Source organism: Delphinapterus leucas, chromosome 1 (genome assembly GCF_059928025.1).
Source record: "Delphinapterus leucas isolate spDelLeu-1000000601 "Yukka" chromosome 1, BTC_Dleu_Yukka2, whole genome shotgun sequence".
In the NCBI taxonomy this organism is placed as follows: domain Eukaryota; kingdom Metazoa; phylum Chordata; class Mammalia; order Artiodactyla; family Monodontidae; genus Delphinapterus; species Delphinapterus leucas.
The window spans coordinates 28518061-28537883 of NC_143129.1; the positions used below are offsets into that span (position 1 = coordinate 28518061).

General features: G+C 39.2%; 1 protein-coding gene across 6 annotated transcripts in view; it reads right to left on the bottom strand.

Annotated features, from left to right (window-relative positions):
• The window catches only part of ENAH (ENAH actin regulator), a 162383-nt gene that overhangs the window by 23909 nt on the left and 118651 nt on the right, over window positions 1–19823 (bottom strand). For all 6 annotated transcript variants that reach the window (XM_089907213.1, XM_089907224.1, XM_089907197.1 and 3 more), the window contains 5 exons: window positions 6336–6640; window positions 4361–5143; window positions 2077–2381; window positions 990–1135; window positions 777–834 (listed from right to left, as the gene is read on the bottom strand). In XM_089907213.1, the coding sequence (XP_089763339.1) occupies window positions 777–834; window positions 990–1135; window positions 2077–2381; window positions 4361–5143; window positions 6336–6640 (1597 nt within the window). The remainder of the gene's footprint in view (window positions 1–776; window positions 835–989; window positions 1136–2076; window positions 2382–4360; window positions 5144–6335; window positions 6641–19823) is intronic.

The following is a 19823-nucleotide window of genomic DNA, read 5'->3' on the forward strand; positions in this document are numbered from 1 at the left end:
TGCTAATGCAGGAGACAGAGATTCGAGCCCTGGCTGGGGAAGATCCCACATGCCGCGGAGCAACTAAGCCCGTGTGCCACAACTACTGAGCCTGCGATCTAGAGCCCGCGAGCCACAACTACTGAAGCCCATGCGCCTAGAGCCCATGCTCCGCAACAAGGGAAGCCACAATGAGAAGCCTGCACACCACAACGAAGAGTAGCCCCCGTTCGCCGCAACTAACTAGAGAAAGCCCACGCACAGCAACGAAGACCCAACGCAGCCAAAAATAAATAATAAAATAAATAAATAAATTTATAAATGTAAGGAAACTGAGGCTTTAAGAGATTTAAAACACCTAGTAAAAGGTCATTCACTCCTTCAATGGTAGGCTTGGGTACAGAATTAAACTCTAAAGGTGAGAATTTCAGTGCTTTTCCCCCAGCTCCACACATTCAACCCATTTTACTAAGTAAGAATGCCATTAAAAATTTATAAATAATACCATTTTTAGTATCTGAAGAGTTAAAAAGAAACAACTGTTAGTTGAAATTAATTAAGTTCAAACTAATCTTTGACACAATTTCCTGAATGAGCTATACTTGAATTTCACATTTCCAGGTGTACTAGACTATTTTTATTTTTACTTATTTATTTTTTGCCTGCACCACGCAGCATGTGGGATCTTAGTTCCTTAACCAGGGATCGAACCCACGGCCCTGCAGTAGAAGCGCAAAGTCTTAACCACTAGACCGCCAGAGAAGTCTCCATGTAGTAGACTATTTTTATTAACTTACATTTTTGTCCTCTTTTTGTTCTGTTTCTATTGTTGATCCCTTTTCAGCAATTCTTCTCCTAGAAAGAAGGTAAATCAATTTTTAAAAAAACATCAGGTAACTTAGTGTAAAATTATGCCAAAAGGGAAGAACTGCATCTAGTTAAATTATACTTAGAATAAAAGTAACAAAATCCTCTCAATTCTGGACACATCCATATAATTTCTCACTCACCTCCTGGCCAGCAGGGCACTCATTTCTTCCATTAAACCACTGCCCCCTAATGGAAGGGGTCCATTTCCACGACCCGTATCTGTTTTAGATGAGGCCGAATTCACACCAATGGTATTCCCTCCGCTTGGGAAAGAGGCATCCTCCATCTTAATGAGAATATATATACATAATAAACTCCTATGTGGGACAATCCTATGTTCATTAATATATTATATTCAAAACAGAAGGATGTATCAGCATTCATTTCAATAAAAACACCTAGATATTATTTTTTAAACTTTAAGGACCAATGGAGTAATTTTATGTATCAGTGAAGTTTTTATCAAAGCTAACATCACCAATAATGGGATAAAATGCTATCACATGTCCCCTTGTGTAATACATTGAAAAGGACATATTACGTTGGTAGTAAAAAATGTAAAACCTGCCCCCCAAAATGCATAACTCGAATCAAATCTTAGGAAAATATCAGATAAACCAAAGTGAACGATGATCTACAAAATAATTATACTGTTGTCCTCAAAATTGTCAATATCATGAAAGAGGAGATTGAGGAAATATTACAGATTAAAAGTAAAGAGACATTACAACAAAATATAACAGGTGATCTTGGAGTAGAAAAAGAAGTGCCATAAAAGACACTATTGGACAATAGATGAAACTTGCATAGATTTGTAGATTATAGTATCTTATCAATTGAATTTCCTGATTTTGATAATCATGCTGTGGTCATGTAGGTGAATATCCTTGTTCTTACAAAATACAGAGCTAAGTATTTAGGGAAATGGGGCAAGGTGTCTGATTTATTCTCAATTCAGACAAAAAGAGTGTGTGTGTCTGTTTATACAGAAGGAAACATACACAAAGAATAATAAAGCAAATGTGGTAAAATGTTAAGTGGTGAATGTTACAGAAACTATGATTCTTGCAACTTTAATTAAGTTTAAGTTATTTCACATGTTTTTTAGTCGATGAAGTTAATAACATAGGGTTCATAAAATCAGAATACAATAAATTCGATGTTTTAGATACTGAGACAGAATAAGACATAACATAAAAAATACAATTAATTAGGAGATGCATTTACCCGTGACACTTTTCGAAGTTTTGCTCCAGCAATTGCAGCTGCAAGTCCAGTTAAAGGGCGATTGTCTTCAGACATGGATCCCGAAAAAAATCCAGATGCAGGGAGGGGAGGAGCAGGAGGTGGGGGGGGAGGAGGGGGTACTTGATTAGGAAGAGGTGGCGGAGGAGGCGGAGGCGGGGGCCCTGAGGACGGAAGTGGAGGGGGTGGAGGGGGTCCTGGGGGAGGAGGAAGTCCGGCTGATGCCTGGGCAGGACCTGGCGGGAGTGGAGGAGGGGGTGGAGGTGCAGGTGGTCCCAAGACAATGCCTGAGAGAAAGAAATGTTAAGACCATCAACAACAGAGCTAAGTGACACTATCTTAGGAGGAAAAGCATGCAGAATGACATGCTAAATTAACTTGAACATTTAGTACAAATTAATGAGTTCAATTTATCATAATATTTAAAGTCCAAATCAGTATTAAAAACATACTAACAATTACGGCCAAAGTGTATAACTACTCCCTTTACTGTTAGAGCTTTATTAATAGAACTTTGCAACAGATCATCTAAATTAGTTTTTTTTTTTTTCTTTGCTCATGGGCATTTGGTAAATAAATAAAATAAATGCTTATAAAATGTGGGACAGAGGCAGCATCCCTGAAAAGACAAATGAATGTATAGGATGGCAGTCAGTGCTGCTGTTCAAAATAACAGACCAAAATAATCTGGGTAAACCTTAAGAGTTGAGGCAATAAATTCTACAACAGTGAAAGCATATAGTTACTTGCTTTCCAAAGTGACTGAATCGAGGACATGAAAGAAGGGTGGGTCCCAGGCTTCAATATCTCAAAAATATTCCACATTTAAAAGCAATGTATAAAGAGAATTGAGAATCGTTGAAGTAAAGGAATCTACTAGAACAAAGTAAAACCTCAAAACAACTAACAGAAAGAATTAGGAGACATAGAATTTGAAGTACAGAAGACAGGGGTTAAGAGAGAAATGTCCAGATCTTGTAAAATCACAAAGGAGTGGACAAGAACAGGAACCAGGAGACTGACCCTGTAGGTCCTCCCCCTTCCTTAAGGCTTAAAGGGGTATTTTAGGACAAATAAAATGGTATTTACAAACTGGGTGGTAAGTTTTTTGAAAGTGCTAACTTTGGACAGTTACACAAGCTGGAATCATAAATTGCTGGAAGAATATAGTGATGGGCTGCATGAGGGGTCATCAGAGCTCTGAGGATACAGGAGGTGGGCCTTTGGACTCTGTCAGGCTAACTGTGTCTCTCTTGTTCCAGAATCACTTTCACAATGATACTGAACTGCACCTACTAGAGCTGTGACTCAACCTTTAAGCAAATTCAGTAAGTCAACATGAAAAATACACACACAGCAATAACGAGCCCTTAAGAACTAAGATTTTTTTTAAAATAAATGTTTCAAATCCAGACTAGAACACCGTTCCTTCATAAGTACAAATTTGTTGCCATATTCCTTCCTGTAATCCTCCCTAAATCCTATTTTAAAAGGGAGCGGGTTAAATATCTTCTTACTTACTTATAGAACAAGGTCCTTCTCTGCTTACAAATAATCCATTCTTAGATTACATCCCCCCTCCCCTGTCACTGTGACAGCAAAGTTCAGGCATGGGGAGTGGGGGGATAGCTGTAGAGGATGCTATCCTCTCCCAACTATCCCTTCAGCCTGCTACTTCTTGGAATTTTGGACCATGGAACCCTTTGGGGCACATATCAAGCCTGCCATCCTCTCCACCCTTTGTGCAAAGTTGGGCTGCTCCCCAGGGCTTAGGGTGGCACCCATCCATGGAAGTCTGATATGAGAAGCCCAATACGTACAGGACAGGCCAAAATGAAATAGGGTCCAAGATCAGAACTGTCCCAGAGGAGACTCCTGGATGACAGATCTAACGACTACAGCTGGGCACTAAATATAATCTCTATGTTTCCCAGAAATTAAAGGAAGACAAGTTTGATTATATCAATATATTTATTGCGTGGATTAATGTATCAAGTAATGTTTTCCTAGTGAAAATGAAAAGAAACAGACAGAAGCCCTTAAATACTGAATAACACTTCTGACTATGACACTGCAGAAGGTATCCAAATCTAGTTCAATATGGAAATCCCTCATACTGATCCTCCAAATGCAATTAATCCAACAGAAAAGAACCCACCTTCGCCTTTTTCAAAAACCATCCTCCCCATTCTTCTAGGCAATTAAAGCTGTGGATGTGTAACATTTCCAAGTGATTAGCTGTTAGTCGCAATAACGGAAGCCTTACCCTGCTGGGCTGGAGTCTCGGCCGGCTGAGAGGCTGCCTGCAAGCCTGGCTCAGAAGCAGAGGAGTCTCCCAGCACAGAGGTTAGAGGAGTCTCCACAGAGGCAGGGGCAGCTGCAGAGGGAGAAGGGAGAACACTAGGCTTGGATGAGGGAGTTGAGGCAACAGGGGTGCTTGGAGGAGGAGAGGCTTGAGATCCACAGTGTGAGAGTGGTGCGAGGGAAGGCGGTGGCAGCGCAGCTGGCCCTGAGGTAGGCGGTGGAGACACTGGACACGTGACAGAGTCGAGCAGCCCGCTGGGGGCCGCTGGTGATGGAGGCCTCTGGGGCACAGGAGAAGAAACACAACCGGGGAGGACAGGCCTTGGACCAGTAGCTCTGCCTGGGGGGCTGCTAATCATTACTGGAGGAGACGGAGGGAGGGGCGAGAAACTGGAAGTAGACCAGGCACAGGGCTTTGTAGCTGGAGGTTGAGGAGAGGGTGTGTTCACAGGAGAAGAAGGTCGAGAGTTTTTGTTCAGAGGACGAGGAGCTGTAGCATAATGGGGAAGAACAGGGTGGAAGGCTGAACCTAGAGATGTTGCAAAACGTGTCGCGGAGTGTCGAAGTGGTGGTGTAGGGGGTGTGGAAGTGGGTGGCAAAGCGGTCACTACAGCGTAATCAGGAGTGGCCTCTGACACTGGAGCTGAGATGACTTTAGCATATGATGGAGGAGGTGCTGAAGGAGGCTGGCAACTGGCATACTCAGGAAGTGGAGCATGATACAGGGAGCTGTCGGAGGATGGAGCTGGACAGAGGTGGAAAGCAGCGGCGAAAGACAGGATAAAAAAGGAGAGAGAAAAAGGGAGCTAGTAAAGCCACAAAACCAGCATTCAGACAAAATGTACAAATGTAGACTACAGTTAGTACCAGAGAATAAGCACATGGGCAAATAACTAATTTCACTCCAAAATGTCTTAACTTATAAATACATTCTGAGATCCAAAAGAGGACAAGTTTTCTTTTACTCTAACAAGGTGACTGACAAACTGATTAGCTTATTCTTTACAAGAAAAATATTGTAGTCTTAATTTTCATTATTTCGTCCACTAAAAGGACATTAACATTACATGAATAAGACCACAAAGAAGAGTAAGCTTAGTTGTTTTTTTTTTAAATAATAAAGAGAGAAACTAGCAAAAAGTTTATCATAAAGGGCTAGAAACCCCCAAATTCAATGTTTATTTGTGGAAAAGTTTTGTTTTGTTGGCTATAACTCCAGAAAACAATTAGGCAATCAAAAGCAAATGAATGAACTCGAACAACAAACCAATCAACCAGTATTTAATCGACCCATGTTGAAACTTTAGATATAGGCCATATGGAATAAAATAATAATTCTTAAATCCTATAATAAATGTTAATTTTAATGAATGTCAAAATACCTCAAATTTTCAGTCATATCTTAACCCTTATGTCTTTCAATAAAATTCCATCAGATTTAGTAATTTTTACTAATTTTTCACAATACTCGCATATATTTAAATTACTAGTCAGCTCTAGAGAGGATACTTTTTAACCTACTGTTTTTAATTCCTCCTTCAAAAACTTCAGAATACAATCAAACAAATTTCTGGAATGCTACGGTATTCAAGACAATTGAAGCACTCTCAGAAGGGAAATATATTCCAAATTCATCTAAGATAAAAATTTCCCATAAAAACACACTTACACTTTATAGCCAATTTATAGGGAGTTCGAAGAATTAGAATGCCAGAATAAAAATTTCCTGGAGCTTTCTTTAAGTCTCCAAGCAATAGAAATAAAAAAAGAAAATGTTAAAGCAGCAATAGCCACATATTTGTTCTAATTTCAAATCGTATTGTTTAATCCCAAGCACCTCAAATGTGAAATATTCTTTCTAATACACGAATACACAAAATACCACTGCCATCCAAGCTCAGACATCAGGAACATGGAACAATCGGTCAACTTCTTACCGGCATTTGCCATTCTTCGCTCTCGCTCCCATTCCAGCTGCTCCCTTTCTAGCTGCTCTTGCCGCTCTCGTTCTTGCCTTTCCCGGTCCAGCCTCTCCAGCCTCTCCCGCTCTTGTCTCTCCCGCTCCAGGCGATCCTGACGTTCCCTTTCTTGTCTCTCTCTCTCCAGCTGCTCCTGTTCTAGTCGCTCCCTCTCCAGCCTTTCCCTTTCTAACCTCTCCCGCTCCAATCTCTCCCTTTCCATTCTTTCTCTCTCCAGCCTTTCCCGCTCCAGCTCCTTTTGTCGTTGCTGTTCTTGTAGTTGCCTGAAATTAAGAAATGAAAAATATGCAACTGTGGCTACTCACCATTAAAAACCCATTCTTTTCACAATGAACCTATGAGAACCTTAGTTCTGATTTAAATACAAAGCAGTGTAGACCATGCAATCAACATCTCTCTTTCCACGTGAAGAAAGACTACATTAGATAGAGATGGCTTATGTTTCATACGAATGAAAATAATTTCTCTTATTAGGATCATTTTGGGCTGCTTCAGCACATTACACGTCTCATTTTATTCTGTACTTTTCATGAATAAAGTGCTGCAAATAAATGAATAACTGAACATACCACTGTAATGACCAAGACATTATTTCAATCATTTAATGGAAATATCTCTAAATTGTAACTACCTCCCTAAAACAACATCAAATTTTTACTGCATAAATTATATTTTATCATTTTAGAAAATGCAATGGCTAGTCACAGTACTAGCTCAATAAATGTTTGGTGAATGGAAAAGAAAAACAGACTTAAGAAGAAATAAACTTTAAATCATATTAAGTCTCATATCCAGAGGTCAGTATAATCAACATTTTGGCATTCATACTTCCAGACTTTTCCACATGTAAAAATATGCATATAAACCTTAAAAACCAAATAAATTAGAATATGTCCCTACCACTCTGAAATCTGTTTTCTTCTCTCCCACTTAATATATTGTAAAAGGTATTCTAAGGCACTAAGTACAGTTCTGCACCTTTACTTTTCATGACTGAGTAGTATTCCATTGTTTAGGTGTCCATAGTTGAAGCAGTCTCCTATGGTACTATATAAGTTTGCCTAATACTATTACTGATACTACAATAAACATTTATCTTCATGTATCTTTGAACCGTTTTCTACCTGCTTCTTAAGGATCATCACCAGAGGCAGAGATTTGCTAAATGAAAAGATACAAATATCAAGATTTCTGACACACGGTTCCAAACTGTCTTCAGGAACAGAAGCCCAACAGTATATGAGAATGCCCACTTTCCTTTCCCCTCACTAATACTGAACACCATCATTGCTTTTAACCTTTGCTAATATGACTGATACAACAATTTTCATTTATTTGATTACTTCTGAGGTTAAGTACTTTGCAATCTGTTTACTGATTTTTGTATTAGTATTAAGTGCACATGTTCTTTGACCAGTTTTCTCTTGGGACAGTTAATATTCCATATTCATCTGAAAGAGTTCTTTTCTATATTAAAGATAATAACCCTTTGTCACACGTTAGTCATATGCATTAACTTTTATTACTTTTTTTAATGTCTTTGATTTTTAAAGTTTTGTTTTGTAATATGGCTTTCAATTTTACCTAGAAAATCTAGTAATATTATTCCTTTATGTGATCTGCTTTTGATATCCTTCTTAGGCAGTCCTGTTCCACAGCAAGATTATATAATTATTAACACTTTCTTTTCATACTTTTAGTTTTTACAATAAAATCCTTAGTTCATATGAAACTCATCTTGGGCTTGACATGTGAAGTAGTGACCTACATCACAGCACCTTTTATCGAATGGTTTATAGACCTAATTTAAGATGCCACCTTTACATGTGTTGACTGTTACTGAAGTTCCAGAATGTTTTGGAGCATAGATCTATTTGTCTGGCGTGGCACCAGTATCTTGATGCTTTGATATCTGATGTATACTTTAATATTTAGTAGGGTGCAGCCATCCTTATTACTCTTCTTTTTGAGTTTTTCTAGGTGATTCTCAGATATTTAACTCTTTCTAGGTAAATTTTAGTATCACTTTGTTAAATTTACCCTTTCTGCCAAGACCTATGCTCTCAATTCTATTAATGTTTCATTAAATTTGAAGATCAGCTAGAAAAACATTCATATCTTTTTATCTTCTTATCTAAGAAAGTATAGAATGTCTCAGTATTTACTCAGATTTAAAAATCTTCTTCAACTCTAGGACTTCAAATGATGACTACAAAGATCTCTTTGTGATTATATTACAAACCTGCAGAAGCCTCCTGGATGTGGCTTTTTACCTTTCATATATATACGTTTGCTTTTTACCTTTCATATATAACGTAACAGAGCATGAAAATGTCTCCAAGTATCCACCTGGACTTAAACAATTATCTTGCTATAAAAATTAACTTGTCCTGGGAACTTCCCTGGTGACGCAGTGGTTAAGAATCTGCCTGCCAATGCGGGGGACACAGGTTCGAGCCCTGGTCTGGGAAGATCCCACATGCCACGGAGCAACTAAGCCCGTGTGCCACAACTACTGAGCCTGTACTTTAGAGCCTGCGTGCCACAACTGCTGAGGCGTGCACACCTAGAGCCTGTGCTCCACAACCAGAGAAGCCACTGCAATGAGAGGCCAGCGCACCGCAAAGAAGAGTAGCCCCCGCTCAATGCAACTAGAGAAAGCCCGCACACAGCAACGAAGACCCAATGCAGCCAATAAATAAATTAATTAATTAAAAAAATTAACTCGCCCTAAGATTTAAAATAGTTACACTCATCTTACGCATAAAGTATTTCACAGCATTGTGGGGAAGATTAAATGAGATAATACCGCGACAGCTCTTTACTAAGTACCTGAAGCACAGGAACTCAATAAATGTGAGCTACAGTAATATTTATTTGGAGGTTTCAAACTGAGACTTTCCCTGGACTGGCTAATAAACTGGCTGGATTCTGATTGGAGGCTGAGCTTCATGACAGAATGCACGTGCTGCCCTTTGCTCCTCCCAACACTACCAAAAAGCCAGTAAGACCTTTCCAGAAATCCCTCCCCTTCATGGTTCCTGAACTGACTATAAAACAAAGGAGAAGCCCAATCCCACTCCTGGGACAACACCACAAAGCTTCTCTCTGGTCAGATCATCGTACTTCATCAGTGCAAGAGGAAAACAGAAGACACCTATGGTAGTGCTGATTATGGGCTGGCCACAAAGTTCGCTCGGGTTTTTCTGTAAGATGTTACTGAAAAACCCAAATGAACTTTTTGGCCAACCCAACAGTTGCTTAAAATACTGACAACTAAATAATAAAATCTGATTTTTACGGTACAGTACTGACTGCATTATACCATTTGATAAATTAGGGGTCAAAGTTTCTGAGGGATAACAATATCACTGTAGGGATGAGGGCAAGAAATCAGGTATATTCAGAAGAATGTTTTTAATAATAAACTAGATGAAGTTATTATTATTGAATAACCTGCATCTAATGTATAAACTCAGCTAGGGCTTATATTACATTTGAAATACACAACATGCATCAAAAAATAAGAGCACGTGAAATGTGATAATACTCTAAGCAATCTCTCGGGTCCAGAAGACAAAAGATATACCCATATTATTCTAATTAGAATATATTTGAAAACAGAAGCTAAGGGGAAGTATTTAACTTTTAATGTAGCTGCACCAAGATCTATGATTAAAAAGTCCAATTTATTAGGTCCTGTTACATTCCTGTGCCACCTCTTTCATTTTATTTTATCAAAATAATACAAGCACATAGTTTATAAGTTTGTAAGAAAAATTAGCAGCTCATTGTTCCAACCCTCCCACCCCAGTTTCCAACATATCAGAGATAATTACTATCAATTCTTTTGGCTGTTTCTTTAGATATGTCAATTCTTTTGATTATTTTAACTTTATACATTTCTACTGGCTTTTAAGATATCTCTTATAACTCCCTCACCACACACAGGCTTTTCCCAATATAGTCATGGGAGAATACTGATTTCTGGTTAAATCAATATTCAGAGTTTACATTATTAATATGATAATGTAAACACTGTTCACACCTGAACCACACAGTACTGTAAGTTCTTCGTTTTTTTACCCCCAAGTTAATGGCTGCTCCTCTAGACCATATATTGCTTTCAACACAAAAAGTAAGCTTAAAGCACAAGTAGAAGGCCAGGTACGAGTAAAGTGAATCTGAAAGAATTATTAAATAACAGCATTTACAACTAGGGTGTCCTGACTTAAAAAGATTGTTCCACACGTCATAATATTCTGGGTTTTCAGTCTATAAATAAAAGAGTATCTACTGATGTAGGGAAAGAGCACAGTGCCAGAGAGATCTCCCAAGTTCATTGATAGATGATTGAAGTAGGCAGTTCATACAGCTGTAGGAGAGTCTGATGACTGTGTATTTTCTTGATTTGAAAGTAAGAAAGATGCAAGAAAGGAAACTGTTCAAAGCCTCTATCTAATTTTTAGCCTGTTTACTAAAAAGAAGCACATCTAAACATATTTCCCAAAGTTGTGTGTCAAACAAAATCTCAGGCTTACAAATCTTTAGTGGAATGAATAATTCCACCTAAATTGGATGGTATATATAAATCTTCTGACTTTCCTGTTTTGACTTCTAAAGCAAGACATCTGTATATCTTTTTAGGGGGACAGTTTCGAAATGTATAAATTCTGCTTTTCTTAGAACACCACTGCCAACTCACATACTGGAAATGCACATGACTAGAGTTCTGTCTACAAATGACTGTTTTCATCTGAAGATTTTTTCAAAGTACAAGGGCCCTAATTCTGAATTATGGAAAAATTCTGGAAGACTAATTTTTCTTTTAAGTTAGGATATGCATTTTACAATAATTTGAGACCTTCTGAGAAAACATTTTTTCAGAAAACAATATAGTACAAATGACTAATATCATAGCAACCAAGAGCATTTAAAAAATATCAGGAAAAATTCTTCCCACCACCAAAATACCTATTGAATTTCTCACCCAAAAGAGCTATCCCCCAAATGCAAAGAGATGCACGAAGCACCAGCCAACAATGAGATTAATAGCTTTTTAATATATTTGAACACATATTTAGTTTATCTTAACTCAAAGGCTTACTTTTCTTAAAGCAAGCAAAACCTGTATAACAAAAATTTGAAACACGTTTCATTCAGCCTTATGTATAACAAAAAAATAGTGTTAGGTAAATGAAGAGCGATTTACATCTGACATAACGAAGTAGGAGGGCAGATTAGGAAAAATGTTCCGGGCTGATAACATTTAGTAACACTAATGCTACCGACATCTGTCAGAAAATAAAACTGCATACATAAAATGTGGGCATTTCACTTCTCTATCAGTAAACAAACGAAAAATGGATAAAACTAAACAAGATAATTAAGTTTTAATATTACAAAGCTCCTGAGACAAGAGACAATACTTACAAGAGAAGGCGGTCAACTCTTGGTCCATCCTGCCTCTGAAGGCTAATCGGAGGGCTGTACATTCTCATTGTTCCAACTCCCTGCTTCGGTGCTGGGGTTATTATTCCCCTTTTATAACTTTCAGGCAATAGTGGTGATTTGCAAACTATTTATAGATATTAACTACATTAAGTTCCATGTTGAGACTGACACAGGACTGACTCATGTTTCTTAGAATATGTTTTTCATCACAGTCAGCCAAGGCAGCCAAACTAATATGAGTAAGAACCAAAAACTGATATTAACAAATGCTACACAACATATGAATAGAAAACTAAACTACACTATCATTGTATTACTATAGTAAAAGTATTGGACTAATGAGATTTAACATTTAAAGTAAACATTTGTTTTATCAATTCAATTTTATTCTCATTCAAATTGAAACTTGTAAAATACATACATAGTTTAAAAGGTCAAAGTGTGTTACAAAGCTTATAACAAAACACTAATCCTCTTCTCAGCCCTTACCACTTCTGATTTCTTTCCCCAGAAGCAACTACTTTCAACACTTTGATACTTATCTCACGTTTCTAACTAAATACATCCATCTGTTTAGAACTAATACTTCTTAGTCTTTCAGATTCAGAAGTTATCTACTGACTTCATACTACACAAATCACTTAATTCCTACACCCTCTAACACCCTAAAATCTTTCCTTCTTCATTCTCCCAATAAAATCATGACAGTACTTTGGATACATCAGCATCTATCTAACTTACTCACGGCTGACAATATTTACTTTCCAGAACAATCCCTTTCTTAACCCTGGTGTTACAAATGGCTACCTTTTACATTTGATTCTTTTTCTCTATACCGACCCCTAACTCTCCATCAGAACTGTAAACCCTCTCAATAGGGTCAAGTATATCAGGTGATCTATTTTTTGTTTGCTTATTGTTTTTTCTTTCCCCCCAGAAACTTTTGGTCCATCCTGCCTCTGAAGGTTAACTGTAGGGCTATACACTTTCAACGCTCCAACTCCCCGCTTCAGTGCTGGGATTATTATTCCCCTTGTATAACTTTCAGACCTGCTGGGTCCCTAGGTTTTGCTTTCGCCTTAGTCAAGCCGGGAATTCCCTTATCTCTTTCCTACACTGGATTCCTTGTTTCCTGGCTCCTCCCATGGTATCATCATTCTTGGTTTACATTCTCATTTTAATAGAATACATCTTGCAGTAGCTTCCTAGGAAACTGTGCAGAGGAGGAAATTTTAGATTGGAAGTGACTTCTCAGGAATTTGAAGCTCCCCCCACTTTTAAAATCTTCTAATATTCTAAAATCCCAGTGATATGCCTTGGTGGTAGATCTTTTTATGTTTTCCTACTAACTGGGCTGGACACTTGGTGAATCTTTTCAATCTGGACCAGGGGACCTGGCAAACTACAGTCCATGGCCCAAATCTGGCCACACCCATCATTTCTGCATTGTCTATGGCAAAGCTACAAAGGAAGAGCTGAACAAATGTCACAGAGACCTCATGGCCCACAAAGTCTAAGACCTTTACCATCTGGCCCTTTTCAGAAAAAGTCGGCACCCCTGACCACAATCAAGTCACTGAGTTCCAGGAAATTTTCTTATTTATTTGCAGATTCCATTTCCTCACATTTTTGTTTTGTCACCCTAAAATTCCTCATATTTAGATGTTGGACCTCCTAATCTGATCTTCTTTTATTTTTTTTCTCAGGTACTATCTCTATCTTTTACAGCTATTTTCAGGGCAATTTCTTCAACCTTATTTCTCAAACCTCCTAGTGTTAAAATTAATGCTTTAAAAAAATTCTAAGTACATTTTCTTACACTCTGATTCTTTTTAAATAACTACAAACATTTGCTTTATGAATAAAATATATTCTTAGTTCTCTGAAGCTATTATATCATTTTTTAGGTTTTCTTCTGTTCCCTGTTACTACGTGTTTCCTCCAATTTCAATTTTTTCTGTTTGTTTTGATCTGTCTTCACGTTATAAAAGTTGTCCTTAAAGGTATGATGATCCTTGGCTGTCCATTCATGTTTATAAGTGGTACTAAAGCTGATCAGAAGCCCTTATATAAATGAGCTTCAATGGGAGGGACCTTGGGTGTCAATATCTTTGTCTTTTCTCTTGGCCGAGCCAAGTTTCCAGAGGAGGACTCTTCAAGTTCCTTACCTGAGTTCTACAGGTCTGGCTGCCAATGACTGGGAGCTGAGCAAAGGAAAGAGACCAAGTTGGCTGACTTTCACTCATCTCTCTTCAGTATGGCCTCTCACCCACACCTTCAGAGCTGTGCCTCCTATACCTCAGGCTTTACCAGGAGCCAGCCAACCTGCTGAAAAGGGCCAGAGAGTATCTCTGTCCGTATTCTTTTTTCTTCCTTTTTAAAAAAACAACTCGGCAAAAACGTACAAGCCCTCCTTAGCTCTCAGCTATGCAAAAACAGCCTACAGGGCTGGACTTGGCCAGCGAGCTATAGTTTGCCAACTCCTAGCCTACACTGCGATGCTGTCCAAAACGGTAGCTATTAGCTGTATGTTGCAAATTGAGCACTTCAAATGCTCCTAGTTTGAATTGGGATATGCTTTTAATATAAAAACACATACCAGATTTTGGAACACATACCAGATTTTTCATACCTAGTATGAAAAAAAAAGAGTGTAAAAACACCTCTAAAATTTTGTATCAATTACCTATTGAAATAATATTTTAGATGTATAGGGTTAAATATACTAATAAAATTAATCTCACTGGTTTCTTTAAAACTTTCAAAAATGTGGTCACTAGAAGACTTTAAAATGACATGTAGTTTGCATTACATTTCCATTGAACGGCACTGGTCTAGCGCATCTCTAGAAGATAATAAATCTCTAGTCTCCTGTTTGGGTGTTGTGGGGAAAATCTGGGTAGCTAAACCCTCCTTATAAAGACTTACCTAACCCTCCTACGTGTAGCATGATGAAACGCCTTGCCACTGAGAGGCACCACAGCAACGCAACCCTTCTCTTCTCTGTCCTGGCTTACTTTAGCTTCTGCCGGTCCACTAAGCTAGTCACCACCTGTATTAGTTTTTGTGGTCGCCACAATAAAGCACCATACACTAGGTGGCTTAAAACAACGGAAATTTATTCTCTCAGGATGGGAGGTGACAAATCTGAAATCAAGGTGTTGGCAGTGTTGGTTCCCTCTAAGGGCTCTAAGGAAGAATCTGTTCCATGCCTTGCTCTTCCTTCGCAGGCAGGCTGGTAATTCTTGGAATTCCTTGACTTGTAGAAGCATCACTATAACCTCTGCCTCCATCTTTACATGGTGTTCTCTCTGTGTCTCTGTGTCTTCACACGGCCATCTTGCTTCGGTAACTTTCTCCTCTTCTTATAAGGACATCAGTCGTGTTGGATAAAGGGGTCCATCTCACTCCAGTATGACCTCATCTTAACTAACAACTCTATTTCCAAAAGGTTACATTTTGAGGCAGTGGAGATTAGAATATATCTTTCTTTTCTTTTTTTTTCCTTTGGCTGTGCCATGCGGCATGCGGGACCTTAGTTCTCCGACAAGGGATCAAACCCATGCCCCCTGCATTGGGAGTGTGGAGTCTTAACCAGTGGACCACCAGGGAAGTCCCAGGACTTCTTCAAGTATCTTTCTTGGGAGACACTATTCAATCCGTAACACCACGCATCAATAAAATTTTAGAAACCAGAAAGTAGACGGCCATTTCTTGTCTTTACATTGTACAACTGATGTCCCCAAAGCGCAACTGCTGTTCCTCAAAGTGCAATGGACGGTCCCAAACAAAACCAGATTCTAAATACGTCGTTAAACTTTTCTTTAAGCAATTCATTTCCTTTCTGTAACAGTCAGAAGCCAAGAAAAATAACTTGAAGAATAAGAATTTTTAGCTATTCATTAAAATAATCCATTTATAGTTTATGGTTCTGAGCAAAAACCCTATCAAGTTTGTTATGCACACCACACATACACATGCACACATATACCCAAGGAGCACACTACTCACATCATTTTCCTCCTAACCCATCCATTATTACTAGCTCACCAAATACGAATCATTTACCGATCTTCAAAAATCAATTACTGATACCCACTAACAGCTTACCTAAGAGTAGTAACAGAAATGTAACGTTTATTATAATATGAACTTGATACTGAAAATACAACTACTAAAATTGCAGGTGAATGTTATGATGCAAATTAATATTCTCTTCTACATTTTCCAGTAACGGCGTATAAAGATCCAGTTAAATAGCCAAAGTAACAGGATAAAGTTACTTTTTTCAACTTATGAAATAAAAGTTGTCCCAAGGGTATTTTATCATGCCTCTGAAAATAAAATCAAGCACAAGAAAATTTATTTTTATATAAATAACTACCCAAAATAAATTTTGAAAATATAATTTCTGTTGGGAACCAAACGTCTCACTAGAGTGTGCTGTACATCCCTCTGCCACTGTGTTTTTTAATCTACAAAACAAGATCCAGCCATGCACAGCTGCTGGCTGAGATAAAGTGAAGACCAGCACTGTGTATATAAAATTTAGCAGGTATTTTTAGGTTTTGTAGTACCTTTTCCCAAGTATCTTTCAACCATAAGCAAAAACAGATTGTTTGGCATGTAGGTCAAAAGAAAATGGCATATACTTTTCTTATAACTTGAAAATACTAAAGTTTTACAAAGCAAGATGCCTTCTTATTATATGACAAACAGGGAAAGAATATTAAAAAGCAATGTCTTAGCATGGCATAAAGGCCCTTTACGTATTAATTTAATAGCACCATCAGTCCTGGAGCGGAGGAAGAGGGGTAGTACTCACGTCACACAGGTGGTGTGCACTCCCTTGGCTCTTACACATAGACTCTTTCCGCCTAGAATGCTTTTCCATTCTATGATTGGAAACTCCTAGTTCACTTCCCCTTCAAGGCACAGCTCAAAGAGCATCTCCTCAGGAACGGCTCCCACCGTCTCCCAAACAGCACAGACAGAAAAGCCCAGGCAGCATGAAAAGAGTGCGTATTATCTTATTTAATGGTCCCAACAACCTTATGAAATACTGTCTGCCTGTTATGCCCCAACTCCTACATATAAATGAATTCAGTACCACTGAACTTCTTGGCTTTTTATTCACAACCTTATTCAGGTCCCTACTCTCAAGTAGCCTACAATGTTCACTGTGGAGACAAGACTCATATGTAAAGCAAACAACAAACAATAAAAAAGCATGTGGTTAAGTTACAGGAGTTCAGAAACGAAAACCATTAATATACCTGGAAAACAGTCTACAGAAAAGGACAAGACAGAAAGGACGAGAAGGGCAGGACAGAGAGGTAAATGCTACAGAGAAGCACAGAGGGAGAACCCAAGTATGGTGTACAGACAGTCATAAGGGAGGAAAGAGATCATGGGGTGGGCTCTTAAGTGTCAGGCCAAAGAATTAAACTGGATGCGAGGAGAGCTGGCCACCCGTACTGCGAGCCGGGAAGTGACATGAGCTCCTGGACTCTTCTTACTCAAGTTGGTACATTTGAGCAGTCAAACTGTCTTCCCCCGCTCCAAGATTCTACTGGAATTCCAGAAAAATAAAAATGTGTATAAATAAACCCACTACAAAGTAGACAACTGAGCTGAGTGGTCTTTAGTAGACCAAATGTATCATCAAATTTCTGGAAGACAAAAAGGGTTAGGGAGGAGTTACATGTCTAGAATTCTCTCCCAGTTCCTATGTACTAGTACATCCAACTGCCTAGTAGTCAGCATCTCTACTTGAATATCCAATGAGCATTTCGGCTTAACATCTTCAAAATTCATCTGACCTCTCCCCACAAAACCTGCCACTCACAGTCGTCTCAGTTAATGGTAATTCCATCCTTCCCACAGCTCCCGTTAAAAACCACAACTCCTCTCCTTCTCTCACACCCCACATACAATCCACCAGGAAATGTAAGGATCTGCCTTCGCACCGCTTCCACTGCCTGGGGAAAGCCATCATTATTTCCTGCCTAGTTTACCGCAATAGCCTCTTAACTAGTTTTCTTGCTAGGCTGCCATCACAACCCTGTACCTGCTTTCATTTGTGTTTCTCTGTAGCCTGGTCTCAACAAAGCAGGCAAACTAATTCTGTTAAAATGTTAAGCCAGATTGTTCCTATCAAAATCATCCAATGGGCCCTCATTTCTCTCAGAAAAAAGCTAATTTTTAAAATTTTTTTTTGCGGTACGCGGGCCTCTCACTGTTGTGGCCTCTCCCGTTGTGGAGCACAGGCTCCGGACGCGCAGGCTCAGCGGCCATGGCTCACGGGCCCAGCTGCTCCGCGGCATGTGGGATCCTCCCGGACCGGGGCACGAACCCGTGTCCCCTGCATCGGCAGGCGGACTCTCAACCACTGCGCCACCAGGGAAGCCCAAAAGCTAAATTCTTTATAATTGCCTGCAATGTCCTGCATGACACGACTCCTCCACTACTCTCCTTTTCTGCTCCTGTTCTCTCTGCTCCAGCCTCCATGCCTCCTCGTTCCTCCCTGTACACGAGCACAATCCTGCCTTAAGGCTCTGCACAGACTGCTCCCCCTGCTGTAATGCACTCACCCAGACATCCATTTGGCTAACTCCTTCCTTTCATTTCCATAAGATCTACTCTGACCAACCTATTTAAAGTTGTAACCATTTCCCCTTGGCCCTCTGCAACATATACTCCCTTCACTTGGCTCTGTTTTCCTCCCGTAGCACTTACCATCTTCTGCTACACTGTGTCATGTTCACTCTATTCTCTGATTAGGTTGAGGCTTTCTGTCCGCCACCCACCACCCTGATATACTGTAAGCACTCAGAACAAAGCACTAAGCCTCGAACATAACTGGACTGAAGAGTGGAGGCATCCAAGGTCCCGAACACAGACTCAGAATGGCTGAAGCAGACGCGAGAAGAATCTGGGAAAGACCTAACTTGAGATCAGCAGGTAGAAAGAATGGGAATGGGCAGTACAACCGTAATCAAGCTGATTAATAAACACACACACCGTCTGAAGAAAATGCTCCAGTCAACCCTCTGTTCTCCAACCTCAGCTCAACGGATGGAATGGCATTTATCACAGAAGACTGTCCTCTAAACAAAGTGAAGAAGCTGCCTCAGATGAGCTAGCGTGTCTGGTAGAACTAGAGGTGTCTCAGCTTTGTGGGGCTGAGGCCTGTCGGCTCCCCCCTCTTGTACCCCAAAGGAGAGCCTGTCAGTCTGTCTGCTTGGCCACTTGCACAGACCCCCTTGGCAGCCCTCGGTCAGGGAAGAATGCTGTCCATAGACACCCAAACCTCATAATGGAACAGGAAACCCAAGCCAAGTACTGACGTCATTCAGACTGCTTCTTGTTTTAGAAATAAAGAGACCACTAAAGATTACCAGATATTTGGGTAAAACCAATAAGGCAAACAATACTACTCTATAGGAAGGAGATAATTCAAACAAAGGATGAGAAACAAGAGGGACTTAAGATACAATCATGAATTTAGGACAGGCTGTTTTGAAAAAGGAATAATTGCTCCCCCGCCTCCGCCCCGCAAAAGGCTCTTGGAGAATAAAATTAAATTATAGGAGATCAACTACTGTGCTGTCCAATGAGGTGGTCATGAGCCACATGTGGTTCTCGAGCACTCATACTTTGGGCAGCCTGAACAGAAACGTGCTGTAAGTGTAAGAAATACATACTGGACTTGGAAGACTCAGTACCACAAACAAAATGTAAAATATCTTAATTTCTATACTTATTTCTTTTTGAAATGATAATATTTCCGTTATAATGGGTTAAATATTTTATTTAACAACATATTTTATGTTATTAAAATTAATTTCACCTGTTTCTTTTTACTTTTGCTAGTATGGCTACTAGAAAAATTTTAATTAAATATGTAGCTTATATTTCTACTAGGTAACGCTGGTCTAGAACGTACGGTTAAAAATATCATCAAGAATACAGAACACTGGGGCTTCCCTG